Here is a 15,726-nt window from a genome sequence, read left to right as displayed (position 1 = left end):
TTTAAGTTTAAATGCAAAACCCGCCTTTTTATTGGTGTTCTAAACTATTGTAGCTATCAAACTTTGCCTAAACATTTTTTGATGCACCAGTTTTTTAATGTAGCATAAAAATTGTTTTATTCTAACTGTTTTACCAATGAGATGACACTTGAATTTTAAGAGATAAGGCATTAAGTGAAGTGTATTCGCGAGTTTTTCATTCAAAATGCTGAAGTTTTCAACTTTTGTTCAAAAATTAAATATTCCATTTTTTTTCAAATCTGAAGAATCAATTAAAAGGTAAAATGCACAAACTTTCTGTAGTTTATCGAAAACTTTGTCTTCTATTTTGTCAAACTAAGTTTAGTCTTTGGAGTCACTTTTAATCAATTTGAATTTTCCTTAAAAACCCGAAAACAACGTTTTTTAAATACTTGTTTTCGAATATGTTGAACTTTTCTTCGTCACAAGACAACGAATAAATATCGGTTTTATATCATAATGAACCCTCTTTAGTCTTGATTTGGGCTGAATTGTTTCACTTCAGCCCAAATCAAGACTAACGAGGGTTCATTATGATATAAAACCGATATTTATCCGTTGTCTTGTGACGAAGAAAAGTTCAACGTATTCGAAAACAAGTTTTAAAAAAAAACGTTGTTTACTGGTTGTTTTCTGAAAAAAAGAAGAAAAAACACAATTAAAAAACAAAACAAACACACATTACAGTTATAAGTAAGTAATTTGAAGCTGCTTATTTTCTGTCCTTCCGCCTCTCTCCTTGCAGAAATACAAAAATTTGCAAAATGTATCAAAAATTTTGCCTAAGATTAAAAAAAGTATTAAAAATAGTATTCTTTTTTTAAAAAAACATATTAGAAATATAATTGTGGACGGAGTTTTTTCTGCCAATTGCACAACAGCACGGCATTCTTGAATAGGTTTAAACTTGCCCTTCGGTTTAATTTAGCCCGAAATTTTGCCCTAATAGATTGGCGTCATACTAAAAAGATCCGTCTGATATTTACTTTGTGTCAACTTTTAGTATTTAAGATCAATTATACTGGGATATATTTTACTTCCTTTTATAACGCCCTGTCAATGATTACTTCATGAATTAAATAAATGACCGTGTTATGCCTGATTTTGATTTGTTTGTTCCCGGCATACTTATTTGAGTACCTACGAGGGTATGTATGGGATGGGGATGCTGTATTTTTATGACGTAATGGACCCAATCCGATAACTTTTGAACTAATGGACGTATTTTATGCTGTCTAAAACTGACAGATTTTCAAATTTACCCTTTTTTTAATATTGATTTCTTGATAGCTCTAGTAATTTTTGGGTGTTCGACCCTTCTACAAGGCAAATATCATAGAGGTTTGGGCAACAATTACTCCTAAAAAAATTTTATGGCAAATTTGACCTTTCTTCAATGAACTCCAACCGTGTTTTGTAATTTGATTTCAAATCCCGATTGATTTCAAACAGTTTGAGATCACATAAAATCGTTTGATCAGTCAGGATAAAAGATTGTGGTCTAAATTGGTGTCAATTCTCTGTTATGTGTTTCAGCTGCAGCAAAGTTGTGCCGCAACAACCGGCCCAAGCAGTAAGTCCCTTTGTCCATAATCACTCAAATATCTTTGCATATCAACGTGGGGCGGATTTAGGGGGGGGGGGGGGATGGGGGGACGCCTATTGTAAAACTTTTTTGAAATATCCGTTTTTGGTTACGGACCCTAAAAATTTTCTTAAGGTGCCTTTGGCGCCAATAAATACTAGTTTTGAGGGGCGAGTGCGCGCCGAAAAACGCAATTTTTGGTCAAAATATTCCAAAAAGTGCCTAAACACGCATCATTTTTTGGCCTGTTTTTTTTTCAAAATTTTGCCTGCGGCGCAGAAGTTTTGGCCAAAACAGGGAGTTTTTAGTGTGCTTTGGAAACTTTTACTGCTTTAGAGACGAAATCGAAAAATCAATTTAATCGACTTCGACCTTAAAAAAAAGAAAATCCTAGATCCGCCCCTGATATCAACTAAACTAAAAGCCTCTCAAAATCATCTACTTTTAGAAATTCCCCGATTTAACAAAAAAAAAGATAACAAATTTTATGAAACTTTTCATTAGCCATGATTGAGGGAATTGTGCTAAATGTCTTGATGTTTGTTCATTGTTGGAATGAAAAAGTACTTTTTTACACTCAATCTAAGATTTAGCGTATCGGTTTAATGAAAAACGTCCCAATTATTTCCGTAGAAATTTCAAAGATTACAGGTTGCCCTAATTTATAATTTAATGCAAATTTCTCGCTGCGTGAACACGTCGTTAATTTGATCACTTGCTAAGATTTCACACTTTCTTGGTGTGAAAATGGGAGATAACGAATTACTTGAAAACCTTCCGTTTGTGTTTAAAGAATCACCTGCCTTCGGGCCGAGAGTTGTTACCCAACAACCTTGGAGGAATTATAAAAATTCTAAAAGCTGCTCGTAGACCCGCTTTTTTTCCGACTGCTTTTTAAGGTCTATGGAGCAGTAATAATCTGAAAAATATTAAATGTAAAAAAATGAAACCAAATTTTTTTTAATATGAGATTTTTAAGAAAAACATCCCCCACGCCATATAAACTACAAAGTGATAGACTTCGCTCCTGGCTACAAATCCGTTCTGGCAAATAATCTTCCTTCAACCAATTGGGAACGCTTTCTAAGACGAATTAAATCTCCGCTCACGCGTTAATAGTTCGAAAAATATCGCGCGTTAATTGTCACAAATTGGCCAAAATGACGATCTTTAAACTCCCATAACTTCCCGAAAATGATCACAGGTGAATTTTGTTTCGTTATTTTAAGATCAGAACAACAATACCTTTTGAATAATTTTAAAAACACCGTCAAAAATAGGCTAGTTATACAAAACCACACTGAGCAAAAATATTCCGTTACTTTCTTTACGAAAGTCGGAACAATAAAAACTTAAAACTAAAGAAATTTTAAAACTCTTCACATGTAAAAAATTTCTTGCTTGTAATAAACTCCTTCAAAATTTTAAAAATAAAAATCCCGGTGCTATGGGGAAAAAGTTAAGCAGAAAAAAGGGCTGAGATGATCATGTGACTGTTTGGTTTCTGAAATGTGAATAATTTGAAGATGGGTATCTCAATCCAAAACATGAAGTTTTCAATGATTACGCTTGGGAATAGCAATCGTTATCAAATCGGAACATAGACTCTTTTTTTTCGGGTTATTAACTAGTTCCACAAAATCACTGAGTCATTTGTGCAGCAATCAATTCTACAGCAAACAAGCTCAATTTTTTTGAAAGTTAAGTTTTATTAATGCTCACAAAAACTAATTGACGGCTAAGGGACTAGGCTCGAATCCGGTCAGCATCTGTTTTTTTAAACCCAAAGTATTAGTGCAAAAATCATCGTTCTTTCAGTTGTCTGCTTATGTTTGTTGGCTTAGTTTCCACATTACCAGTCGTCTTCCTACCTTTTTTGCTCTGTAGGCTAGTATTATTGTAAATGAAACTATGTTTGATTCTTTTATTACCCTTAGGATAAACAAGGGTAGTATTGCCATCGGGTGCGAGACTTTTCCCCCATAAATAATTTTGTTTACAGAATGGTCAAAATTGAATTTGACTTATTGTTTGTCTGCTCATGTTTGTTGGCTTATTTGACACATCGTATAATTGTTTTTTAGACGCAATTTACATTGAAGTTCTTCTTAGTGTTTCTCCTTCGGCTTTTTTTTGTTTTTTTTTGACCTTATAATTTTTTGTGTAAGCTTTTGTTTTTCTTGAATGATTTCGGCGTTTTTATTTTATAGTTATAGGGACATATTGTTGAACAGTTTCACTAAAATTATAGTTTTAGTGTTCACCTCTGGATCGCACAATTACCTAAACTTTAAGAGAAACTTTGTTCATGTTTTCCATGACAACAATTTTTCAGGTTTTTTGATTTGTTTCTTTTTCTTTTTTCGGAGCGGAAAAAATTGTGCTTGCGTGCGTTTTGAAGTTGAGGTCTCATTAGTCTTAAAATTGTTTGAATTGTTTTTCGGTTTTGTTTTTCGGTTTTGTTTTTCTATTTTTCTTTGTTTTTACTGAATAGGTTTCGGCCTTTATTATGTTGGATTAGTTGGCTTACTTCGTTCCATTTAACGAGCAAAAAAGTATCGTGTTTGTGTGTGTTTTGAGGTTTTGTGTGTGTTTCAAAACTAGACTGATTCATTTTGATAGATCTAGTTTTGTCACATTTTCAATTTTTTCAATTTTTTTTACTTAGCGGCTTTTTGTTTTGTATCGCAAGTGGTGCAAAGCGCAGTTCCGCCTCTGTCTTTAATAGTTTGATTCAGTTAATTAAAAAAAATCAATATTCCAATATTTCCTTAAATCTGAAAATGGGGTATTTTGGCATTTTGGATATAAAATGCATTGAATGCAGTGGAAATTTGGGTGCAATTTTTTGACAATTGGAGTTAATTGACATGTGGCTTTAAAAACTACGCCACCTAATGTACGAGATAAAACAATAGCTATTTCAGTGCGTCTAAATTTTTCTTCTTAAATTTGTAACTTGAAATTTTTTTAGACCGAAGACAACGTGAGCAAAAGCGACGATCAGGATCACAAGTTTAAACACACAGCACAACTCAATGGACTGGTAAGAATACATACAACTACATCTTCGCTTAGTGCCTAAACATACGTCGCTAGTTCGAATCCAAGTTGGGCCTTTATACACATTTAATGCCTTCTTCTGAAATTTGTTGTTTTTTTTATATAAATGTGTACTTGTTTCTTAAATGGAAACAACGGAAGCCTTAAGTCCTCAAAAAACAACGTTAGGAAAAGATTTTGCTCAAAGCAATTTTATAAGGGTTGCCGAAGTTTTAATTAGTAATTGTCTCAAAAAATAGGCGGGAATATTTTCTCTAAAATAGGCGGAGATTTATGCGGTATCGTCTGCCTTTTATGGTTCAAACTTCAATTAAAAATACAGCTCATCTTGAAGCAAATTAAACGTGACGTCCAATTTGCAATCGGAGAGTCGCCGGACAAATCTAATTAATCTTTTATGATAGGTTTAATTGAAAAAAGTTACAAGTTTTATATTTGCCCATCACCTGGTCTTGATTGGTTTTAAAATTCTCCACCAAAAAAGTCTTCGGACGAAAAAATATATTTAAAACTCTGCTGAAGTCACGAAAAAATTTAATTATATCTGAAATTATCAGGTCTGCCACTGCGCGAGTTCATAAGACATATGTGATTGTTTTCATAATATTAACATATTATCCCAAAAATGGTTTCATCGTATAATAATGCACTTAAAATTGAGAAAAAGATGTTTCTTTTTTGTTTTTAAAACGACAAATTTGAACTAGATTCGCAGAATGAGTGTCGCATCTTCGACAAATTCGACAAGCCATTCTGTGAAATACAAGCCGACTGTTGCGCCCCTCGCGTTCGAAGAAATTTCCGAAGTTTTCGAGGGTGGAGACGGAAGCGGGATGATTCATCGCGTCAACCACCAAGACGCGCAACTTGCCGGTCACGTGATGGCCGACGGCACCGTACCTTCAGAACATGAGAGCGTTAGCGGAATGGGGGAGTCGGCGTCGCCAGCGGGGGCGATGGGTTTACCCGGTGGCACTGGTAGTACTTCGGGTGGTGGTTCTGAAATCGTATTCTCTGGGGGTTCTCTTAATAACTGGTACTATGCAGCAACCCCTTCTACTAACAGACATAGAAATGATTCTGTGAATTGTTCACAGGGTACTCGAAAAAGCAGCAACACAAGCCAAGTAAGTAGACAACACCACGAGCCGAACCTCGTCATTGCATTTATGACCATCAACTTTTGGTCACGTGGTATCAATTTTTTTAACCAGTCAAAGCTTTTTTAATAAGAAAACTTATCAAATTTTGAATGATTGAACTCTTATTTACAAAAAAATGGACCAAAAATTTCAAAAATCAAAAGTACGAAGTGTTTGAGCTATTCGTCAGTGGTTTTTAAAATGTTCAAAAAAAATCTAGTAAACAGCTAAAGCTTCGGTTGGTTAAAAAATTGACTACCAAATACTATAATTCTTCATATTTTGGTAAGCTGCGTGTTGCCAAAACTATGTTTGAGTCATGACATTGTAAAGCAGTCTTTAACTTTTTGTAGCTTCGCGTTTCCCAGGAAATATTTACCCAAATTTTTGTATTAAAAAAATTTTCTGCCAAATTAACATTTGTTGATTTTTTTTGTGCTTTTCAGCACAAATGTGTGCACAGTTGATAATAACAACAATGTTCTACACTTTGAAACATTATTCTGCACATTTTGACTCGCTTGTTTCAATGTATTTCTAGGCAGATTGCGATTTATATTGAATTTAACTGCTTTTGTGGTATTTTCTCATTACTGTCTTGGTAGATATTTGTTTACAACCTTATGAATGTGGTCACGTCAACAAGGAAAGTTGTTTAGACGAGATTTGACTTGTTATTCGGGGACCCTAAGTGACGCAGCCCACCCGTAAAGTATAGTAAGGCCTTGGCAGTTTTGACAACTCAATCTAAACTTGACAAGACCGCTTGAGCTCTGGGGACTTGAATTCATTTGCGGCTTCCTTGAAAGGGTTTTGAAAGGGGCGGACTTTTATTGGGGTGCAGGAAATGGCTAGAAGGAATATATGAATAAAAATATTAAGTTCAAAAAACGAATGACTTTCAGATAACTTGAAGCCTAATGGTAAATTCTCTGCTGGAACATGCTTCAAAACTAAAACAGAGTATCTCAAAATTAAAAAAAAAACATGCGGCTTAAGATATTGTAATAAGAACTGCAAGCGGCAATTCTTCTCTACTTTCAAAAATATAACGTTGAAAAAAACTGAAAATTAAAAAAAAAGGTTTAACTGGTTGATGAGCTAGTTGTAACTGGATTTTTCGGCCAAATTATGATCGCAAACTCAGCGATTTCAACCGAAATGTATCTTTGTTACATGTTATGATCAGTGTCAATCTATCAACCAATAATCATTTCAACACTTACAATCATTTCGAAAAAAAAACTAACAATTTTAAATTCTACGTTGTTTTGGACGGATTAAAATTTAGCATTATGCGTAAGGTAATAGCAGCCTCCTTAATTTTTATAGAATTCTAGCAAAATCAATCATAGAAAGTTCGGTTTTTCTTCTTCACTTACCCTGAAAACCAGTCTGAAAAACAGAAAAATCAGACCAGTTTTTTGGATACTGAGTAAGCTTTTTGAACGATGTTCTCGGATTTCAAATCACGACTAAAAATTGTTCGATATCATTTCGCTCTATCAAAAACTCTTCTGAAAAAAACCGCAAAAAACATCCAAAGTTAATGAAGTGGTCGGAGAAAAACTTTTACCGTCATATCACAAGCTTTGTAAAATTTCTATTATTTGGCTTTACTCTAAAAAACTAAACCTCGGTTTTTTCGAAGTAGTTCTAAGATTTTTTAAACAACATTTTAGGCAGGCACTGTTTCTCTAAACGGAGTCGGAGCCAATCAATCAAACGCAGCAGAAGGAGCAGGATCGAACCCCCCTCCTGGTAACACCGACCAACAGGTTAGTTTGTGCAGATATTTCTCATTACAGCCCCCCTTCCCAGCCTATAGTCATGTGACGTTTTGAAACTCAATGAGCAAAGGAACGAACTTTTTCTTCAAGTTTCTGTCGTTTTCTCTGCAAATAGTTACGATAAAATGATGAAAGTTTGACTCATGAAATTATTTGAAAAAAAATGAAAAAAGCTAACCGGATCAAAATTTGAGAAATTTTATTTGGAAGGCGTAAAACAACCAGTATATCATAACTAGTTCCAGCAGTGTTCTTGTTCTGGAAACAACACAATAAATTTGATTTCATGGGCCCAAATTGTTTCTTTGGAAAGCGGAGACTAATTTTGTACGCCGCCGAAAAACGAGAGACAAAAAATATTTAACAGATCACTGGGTCTCGCGTCAATAAATGGTATTTTGTTTTGACGATACAGACAATAAAGGTTTGAAGCGTCTTTACCAGATAGTTTGAAAAAGTTTAGAGACAACAGAACTGCCTATGAGAATCTTGTGCTTGAAACGAAGCAGTCAATTGGTCTCGAAATATTGGCTGGAATAGTTCTTTTGTTGTGTTGATTTTTTTTGCACAATTTGCGCAAAAATGACTCTTAAATAGTTAGACCTTCCTTGACGCCGGGCCAAGGAACTCTTTCAATTTTGTCTGTCGTGTTTCCGCTGCATTAAGAGTAATCTAAGCCCAGCAGCTTCCTTAAGAACCAATTTGAGCTTATTAAGTCAAATTTCTTGATTTGTTTGCAAGGATATTTCCACAGCAAGAACAACTCTAAAACCAGTAATCATACGCTGGCTATTGTACGTCTTCAAAAAAATCTCAAATTTTCATCCGGGGCTTAGGGATTTTAGCAGACTGCTTTTTTTAGCAGACTGGTTTTTTAGCAGACTCAGAACCATTATAAAGTCAGATAGCTAGCTTCAAACGCGGCATTGGCGCTTAGACACCGCTTGCTCCGCTGCGCTTCAATTCAACAAGAGTTTTATTTTGCGCGTAAATCTTTATTTTGCCGCTAATTTAGACTGTTGTGTTTTTGAAGTTGGTAGTTTTGTAGACAAATCGTGAGATAATTGTCTTGATTGGGGAAGCTTGGCACCAGACTGAGCGTCTTTTTGAGCCTGTCAATCAATCGTCCATCACTTTATTTTGTTGGTCTGCTAAATACTAGTTTTTCACTTTTTATGCTAAAAAATTGGCCTGCTAAACGATCGGTCCCCTTTGATCCGGTTACCTTCTTTCGAATATTTTATCAAGGATGTGTCAAATCTCAATCCCATATTTTAAATAGTTGCGGAAAAAGCGACAAAAACACAAAAAAAAATCAAAAAATTGCAACTTCTACGTCGTGTGATTGAAAAAAAAAAAGAAACCAAATTCAATTAGTTGCAACTTCTATAACCTGTGACTGCACTCAGAGAAAAAATAAAACCCTCCACACGTACGCGATAGTAGTTTTCATTTTAGGGCGCAGCTATAATTTGCCGGGGGATATAATGCGAGAACCACGTTAATGCAAAATTATTCAGTCCAATACAATTACATCAGGAAAGCCTAAATCAGGAACTTATTTTATCCTCGTAATATATTCGGCCTAAAATCCTTAACAAATTTCAATAAAAAATTGAACTACGTCCATCGCCTTTTCATTACACGCAACTGACTACTTGGCTTAGATCAATTTTTAATTTTAGGTTAATAATCCATCATTCAGAATAAGTGGTGAATATTGTATGGCTAAAGTCAGTGGCGTGACCAGTTTGGCAGACAGAATTGAGTAGTTTTAATAAGTGTCACGGTTAAAATCTGTCAAAATTATTGTCTAAAAAATCAAAATTGGTCTGAAGAAAAAACAACGACCCCTTTTTTCCCTTCGGTGCGCTTTTGTTCGGAGCTTTAGATTTTTTCAGACCTGTTTTGATTTTTGGTTAAAACTTTTGAAAGACTTTTTGGATCTTGTTAACTATTGAAACAGTTGTTAACTATAGAAATTGTTGTCAAAAATAATACATGCATAGTGGGGGGATAGTTAACAAGATCATCCAACTTTTTTCAACAGCCTGAAAGAAATAGATTCTTTTTTGCGAGTTTAAATATGAAATTCACCAGCAACAATTTTATACCAGTGGCCATGTAACTTGGCTCTTAAATCATTTTAGGAGTTATGTCTCATCATAACACCCGCTCCCATAGGGGGGCGGGGGGGGGGGGGTGTTGGGGTTGGCACGAAAAAAGGGCTTAACAAGGAAGGGAACGAAGTACGTGAGTTTGGCAGAAGTTAGAAAAATCAGAAAAAACTAGAAAAATACAACCTAAAAAATTGTGAAGGGAAAATGTGAAAAAAATTATAACCATTTTCTTAGCCGAAGTAAATCTCATTTTTGCAACTTTATAACCAAAATTGCGGTAAACCAGAAACAACTGCTAATTTTTGAAAACGCTGCCTTGTGTTAAACTTTTCAGACTAAATTAGAAAAAAAATTAAATAATACATTTTTAATCGCTCCTAATCATTGTTTTTTTTGTGGAGACTTACAATGAAAACACTATCGAATATTATAATCGACTATTATCCATGAAACTTCAGTGCCTGTACGTATACTTTTTGTAGTGCACCGTTCAGTACTTTTTTCAGGGGGATCGATCATTTAGCAGAGCCATCTTTCAGCATAAAATTGAAAAATGGAACTTTAGCAGACCAACGTAATAAAGTTATAGATGCTTGGTTGACAGACTCAAAAAAGCGCTTAGTCTGGGGCCAAGTTTTACCAATTAAGACAATTATCTCACGATTTGTCAACAAAATTATCTCACGATTTGTCAACAAAACTTCAAAAACACAGCAGCTAAATTAGCGGCAAAACAAAGGTTTACGCGCACAATAACACTCGTGCCGATTGAAGCGCAGCAGATCAAGCGGTTTCTAATCGCCAATACCGCGTTTACAATTAGCTTTCGGACATTGTTCTGAGTCTGTAAAAAAGATTGATCTGCTAAAAACCGGTCTGCTAAAATCCCTAGCACCATTATTCAGTATATTTCTAACAAGTTGTTCAAATACTCAACAAGCTTACTAAATACAAAAACAAAGGTCAGCCACACATCGAATTGTAGAGTTGTAACGGCGTAAGCCAAAAACTGAATGCCGGATAAAAACAGAACTCAACCGATAAAAAAAAACACAAAATGGATACGTAACTGCACTCAAAATTAGAGTGCAGTTACGTATCTATAACTAACTGCACTTTGTTCTCAAGGGAGAGTCGTCAAATTAAGGCTTGTGAAATGTCCAAAATTAGAGACGAGCTATACCTCCTCGTATCGGATATTGCGTATCAATTTTTCAAAATGTTATCTTTTTTTTTGTTAACAAAAACTAGTTTGTATTAGTTATAGTGCAGTCGGAAGGCTAATCATACAATTTTCATATATAAAAAACTGCTAATCATAAATTTTCATGCAGTTCCATAAGTACAAAAAATGCACGAAAAGTCTAAAACTAGTGATTTTGCATATATGGTAATTGTATGACTAGCATTTTCCCATAAACCAAAAAAAATGATTTTTAAAAAAATTTAATTTCTCAAAATTTATCGGATGTGTTCAGGACCAAACACAAGTGACAAAAACCATGGTTTACTCAAAACTAAAGTCACCAACATTTTGATCGTCTTGCATTTTCAATGCATTGGAAGCAACCTGAGTTATACAAGAGTTTTCTTACACAACTAATATACTAAAAGCATCCAACTTTTAAATTTTTATCAAAATGACTAATAAAATTTGAGTTTTTCAATTATCAGATAATGATCAAGGCATTCATAAACATACCATACAAAAAAATAGGAGTGTTAAGCGTTTTTGAAAAAGTTATCCAGAGAAACGGAAAAAAATCCAATTTTTGTGTATCCAGGACTACTTTTGAAACACAAAAATTTAAATTTTGCATGCAAAAATTGTTTTTGGAAAATGCTTGCTTGAGTACAAAATTTGTTTTGGTATTGAAAAAAAAACAAAAGATTTTTGGGGCAATTTCAAAATTACTTAGAAAAATTTTTGTTGACGCCATCAAAAAAATGCTGGTCATAAAATTTCGGTATATGGAAATTGTATGATTAGCATTTTCTTTTGACAAAAAGATTTTCGTTGATATTTAGTACGATACACCGATTTTTATGACAAAACAAAAAATTTTTTTTTGAAATTTCGATGACATCATTGTAAAAAAATGTATAAAATTTGTTTGACTAGTATTTTTTCATAGACTTGGTTTATGGAATTTTATGGAGGTCAACCCGGGATAGTTTAATTGGAGACAACTTTCAAGCACGGAAATCAGTGATAAAATGAGTAGTTTTAGCTCAAATAACTTCGTTCAGATTCGTTGATTAAGTAAGAGTTTGTCAAAAATTTGGCATTAAGTATAAGTAGCCAAACTGGCAGATCTACTTAGCAATCTCTCCCCCCTCCCTATGGTGTCTTCTTAAGAATCTCCACCCCTATGAATAAAAAATGTAAAAAGCACTAGAGCGTTCTATTGCGAAGTCTAGTTTTGTTGCATTCTGATTGGTCGAAAATTCGACTAATTTAATCTACTTAACAATCCCCCCCCTTTCTTGAAAGGGGGAGATTGTTAAATATATCCAAACTGGCATGTTATTTTTGGCAGGATACGGATGGAGACGGCGAAGAGGAAGAAGATGATGAAATCAAAATCTGCAGCTGCATGCCTGGGGTTCCCATGGCCATTCCCTCCAAGGACAGCCCTGGGTTCGTGGCCAATGTCAAGTTTCTGGGAGCGTGGATTCTGTTCGTCTTAGCCTTCCCCTGGGCTATCCTGTTCGCTTGGACTGTTCCAAACTGCGGAAAGCCACACTTAAAGTTAGTTTCGTTTTTTTTTTATCTCGATGAAGTGTGCATCAAGAGAGTAATTCATTCGTTTCAACATTGCTTTCATTTTTTCATTGTCAAAGATTATATGCTTTTTAAATCGCCAGAAACCCTGTGAAAGTATGACTCGATGAAGTAAGTTTGAAGAATTAATCATCACATTGTTTCTGCATAGCAGTAAGTTCAACTTCTAAAATGTAGTCGAATATGATCTCTTCTTTCAATTGAACTAAAATGTTGATAAAATTAAGTATCCTTGTTTTATTTTTCAGGAAATACTATTTAGTCTCTTTTATGATGAGTCTGTTCTGGATCGGCTTCTGCAGTTTCGCCATGGTCTTTCTCGTCGGCAGGGCCGGTTGTGCCCTGGACATCCAGCAGTTCGTCATGGGTCTTGTAATCGTGGCCGTGGGCACTAGTGTTCCCGACGCTCTCAGCTCCGTCATAGTGGCCCGAGATGGGTTCGGGGACATGGCGGTGTCGAATGCGATCGGAAGTAACGTGTTCGACATTGACCTTGGCCTCGGACTTCCCTTTCTAGTGCGCATGTTGTTCATGGACCAACTAAAACCGATTCAACTGCTGAGCGCCGACGAAAAAGTAAGCTCCTCTTAAAAGACTTTAATTCTAAATTTTGACATTTTAATAAAATTAAGATTTTTTAATTTAAATTGTTCACCGATGTGCGGTCGCTTTGGCTGTTATTGTGAATTGTAAACTTAGTAATAGTCGAGCGTCTTCAAATTGCGTTAAACTTATCATAAACTGATACAGGTGATGATTTTTTAGTTTGCAAACAATTATATCTAACTGTACTGAGAGTTATTCTGAAGAATTTTGTCTTCGGGTTGGTTTTAGTATTTTACTTACTTTTTTCAATTTCTTTTCCGACACAAATAATTAATAGAAATGGTTGAGCGATACATTATATTAAAGCTCTGCAAGACGAATTTTAAAAAATCGAAAAAATCTGTGTCGAGAAAAAGACGGTCAAATAATTTTTATCCTGTACGAAAGGAATAGCTCATTTGTTGATCTTTCCCTTGTGGGAAAATCTTCTTCTAACCGTTTAATTAGAAATTATCATCGCAAATTTAGTTAAGATTAAGTTGAAATTTTTCAACTCAATTGCAATCTTTCCAAACACTTGCCAATTTTTGGTTCTGTAGCAAATTCGCGATTGATTTTCAATTTTTTTATTCAATTGCAGTTTTGCGTAGCAGTTGCAATCTTTGTTCCGACTTTCGATTCCGAAAGTAACGGAATATTTGTGCTCGGGGTGGGTTTTTTTTTTCTTCAGACAAATTTCGACTTTGTAACTAGCCGTTTTTGACGGAATTTTTTTATATCAGTCGAAAGCTATTGTTGTCCTGAGCTTGAATTTGAAAAGATATTTTACCTGTGATCATTTTTCGTAAAGTTATGGGGGTTTAAAGATTGCCATTTTGGTCAGTTTGGGACAATTAACGCGCGATAAATTTCGCGCTATTAACGCGTAAGCGAGATTTAATCCGTCCTAGAAATCGTTCCAAATTGGTTCAAGGAAGTTATATGCCATAATTGATTTGTTAATGGGAGCAAAATCTATCGCTTTGGACTTAATATGACGTGTGGGGGATGTTTTTTTAAAAAAATCTCAAATTTTTTCAAAAAAAAATTTTTTTAAGTTTTTTTTTATTACATTGAAATTTTCTATCTTATTAATGCTCCATAGACCTTAAAAGGCAGTTAGAACTTTCAGGGCTTCGCCCTGATACGAGCAGTCTTGTTTTATTTAGTTTCATTTTTTCGGGTTTTTTTCCAGGCTGCGCAGCTGCGTCACAACAACCCTCTAATCCCGCACGTGAAGTTCGGCTTCATCCTCTTCTTCATCCTTGTCCTCTGCTACCTCGTCTTCATCGCTGTCCGCTTCCGCCTGAACAGATTCGTGGGCGTGACCTTCGTCATCATGTATGTCCTCTTCATCATATACGCTCTGGTCCAGGAGTTCGCTTGTGACGAGGGGTTTGCTTGCTAGTCGACCTCTGGCCACGAATATTAACTTTTAACTTTTATTGTTAACAAATAGAGTATTTGTTGGCTGTTAAGTTAACGCATTATTATTTTTGAGCATCCGGTCTACTAGGCATATATCAAATCATATTTTATGTAAAAACGATAGAAAAAAACTTAAGAGCAACCGTCAAAAAAATTTTGAATTTTGAGAAAGAAAAAAAAACGTTTTTCAATACAAAATTGATTTGATTATATCCTAAAAAGAATGAATGTTTTTTGAAAAAAAAAACAAATGAAAAAAAAAAACAAAAACGATCATTTTTCCAAAATAAACTAACAAAATTTTTTGTATCACAAAAATATAGAGTGAACTTTGACAACGAATCGAGAGTATAGAAAGGAAACAATTTTTGGTAGACTGGATATCATTAATCTACTTAATCACCGTTTGCGACAAAACTGCTATCACAATAACTGGGTGATTATTTATTTACTTGCATTCTGAATTCAAATTTTATGTATTCTTCTGTGTAAAGATAATTTTTTAAAACTGTTTCAAAAACAAATGACTTAATAGTTAAAGACCGAAACTTGTGCCTTTTATTGTTAATTTTTATCATAAATAATTATTTATAATTGAATTATTTTATTGATAGTTTTGTACTCTAAAAATGTAAAATTGATATTCGTAATCATTCAGTTTTGAGAATGACTTTTAAAATAACGTTTAGCGAAAATAAATAAGCTCAACATAAATAGTGCAGAAAGTAAGCAAAAACGTGCGAGCGGATTTAACTTAAGTTCCGAATTAAATTGAAAAATAGCCTGCAAGCAGATTGTGAATTGAATTAAGGAATTAGCATGAATCACACATTTTTTACACAACCCGGGTAGACAAAAAAGGTTATATATATATATATATATGCTAGTATAAAAGCTTCTATGTTTAGAATTTCTTTTGCTTGTTAATAGCTTGATTTCTTTACATCTGAGTTCTACTTCTCAGAAATGCATAGGCCTCGGAGCGGTTAATTTTTTCTTAACCGGCTAACCGATTTCAAATTAACCGATTAACCGTTTAATTCTGAAGAAAACGTTTTTGGCAGAACTGATTGAATTTTATACAGAACAGTAGTAGTTTAAAATAGTAATAGTTTAAAATAGCCATGAAATCACATAAAAGTTCATATTATACGATTAACTAACCTTGTTCGCATGATACAGAAGCGCCCCGTTGCCTCCAGACAGG

The 15,726-nt window shown here is 34.4% G+C and overlaps 1 protein-coding gene across 3 annotated transcripts in view; it reads left to right on the top strand.

The window, feature by feature from the left end:
* Positions 1–14,652, top strand: part of LOC134839363 (sodium/potassium/calcium exchanger 3-like) — a 43,489-nt gene extending 28,837 nt beyond the window's left edge. For 2 of the 3 annotated variants that reach the window (XM_063854885.1, XM_063854886.1), the window contains exons 7-13: positions 1,558–1,594; positions 4,581–4,652; positions 5,377–5,796; positions 7,494–7,589; positions 12,262–12,473; positions 12,755–13,082; positions 14,287–14,650. In XM_063854885.1, the coding sequence (XP_063710955.1) occupies positions 1,558–1,594; positions 4,581–4,652; positions 5,377–5,796; positions 7,494–7,589; positions 12,262–12,473; positions 12,755–13,082; positions 14,287–14,499 (1,378 nt within the window). In that variant the 3' untranslated portion in view covers positions 14,500–14,650. Of the gene's footprint in view, positions 1–1,557; positions 1,595–4,580; positions 4,653–5,376; positions 5,797–7,493; positions 7,590–12,261; positions 12,474–12,754; positions 13,083–14,286 lie in introns of all 3 variants that reach the window. The other variant, XM_063854887.1, reaches the window with a different exon arrangement.
* Positions 14,653–15,726: the final 1,074 nt, after the last annotated feature.

The sequence above is a fragment of the Symsagittifera roscoffensis genome, chromosome 2, assembly GCF_963678635.1.
Source record: "Symsagittifera roscoffensis chromosome 2, txSymRosc1.1, whole genome shotgun sequence".
Taxonomy (NCBI): Eukaryota; Metazoa; Xenacoelomorpha; order Acoela; family Convolutidae; genus Symsagittifera; species Symsagittifera roscoffensis.
This window is presented reverse-complemented; position numbering and strand designations above follow the sequence as displayed.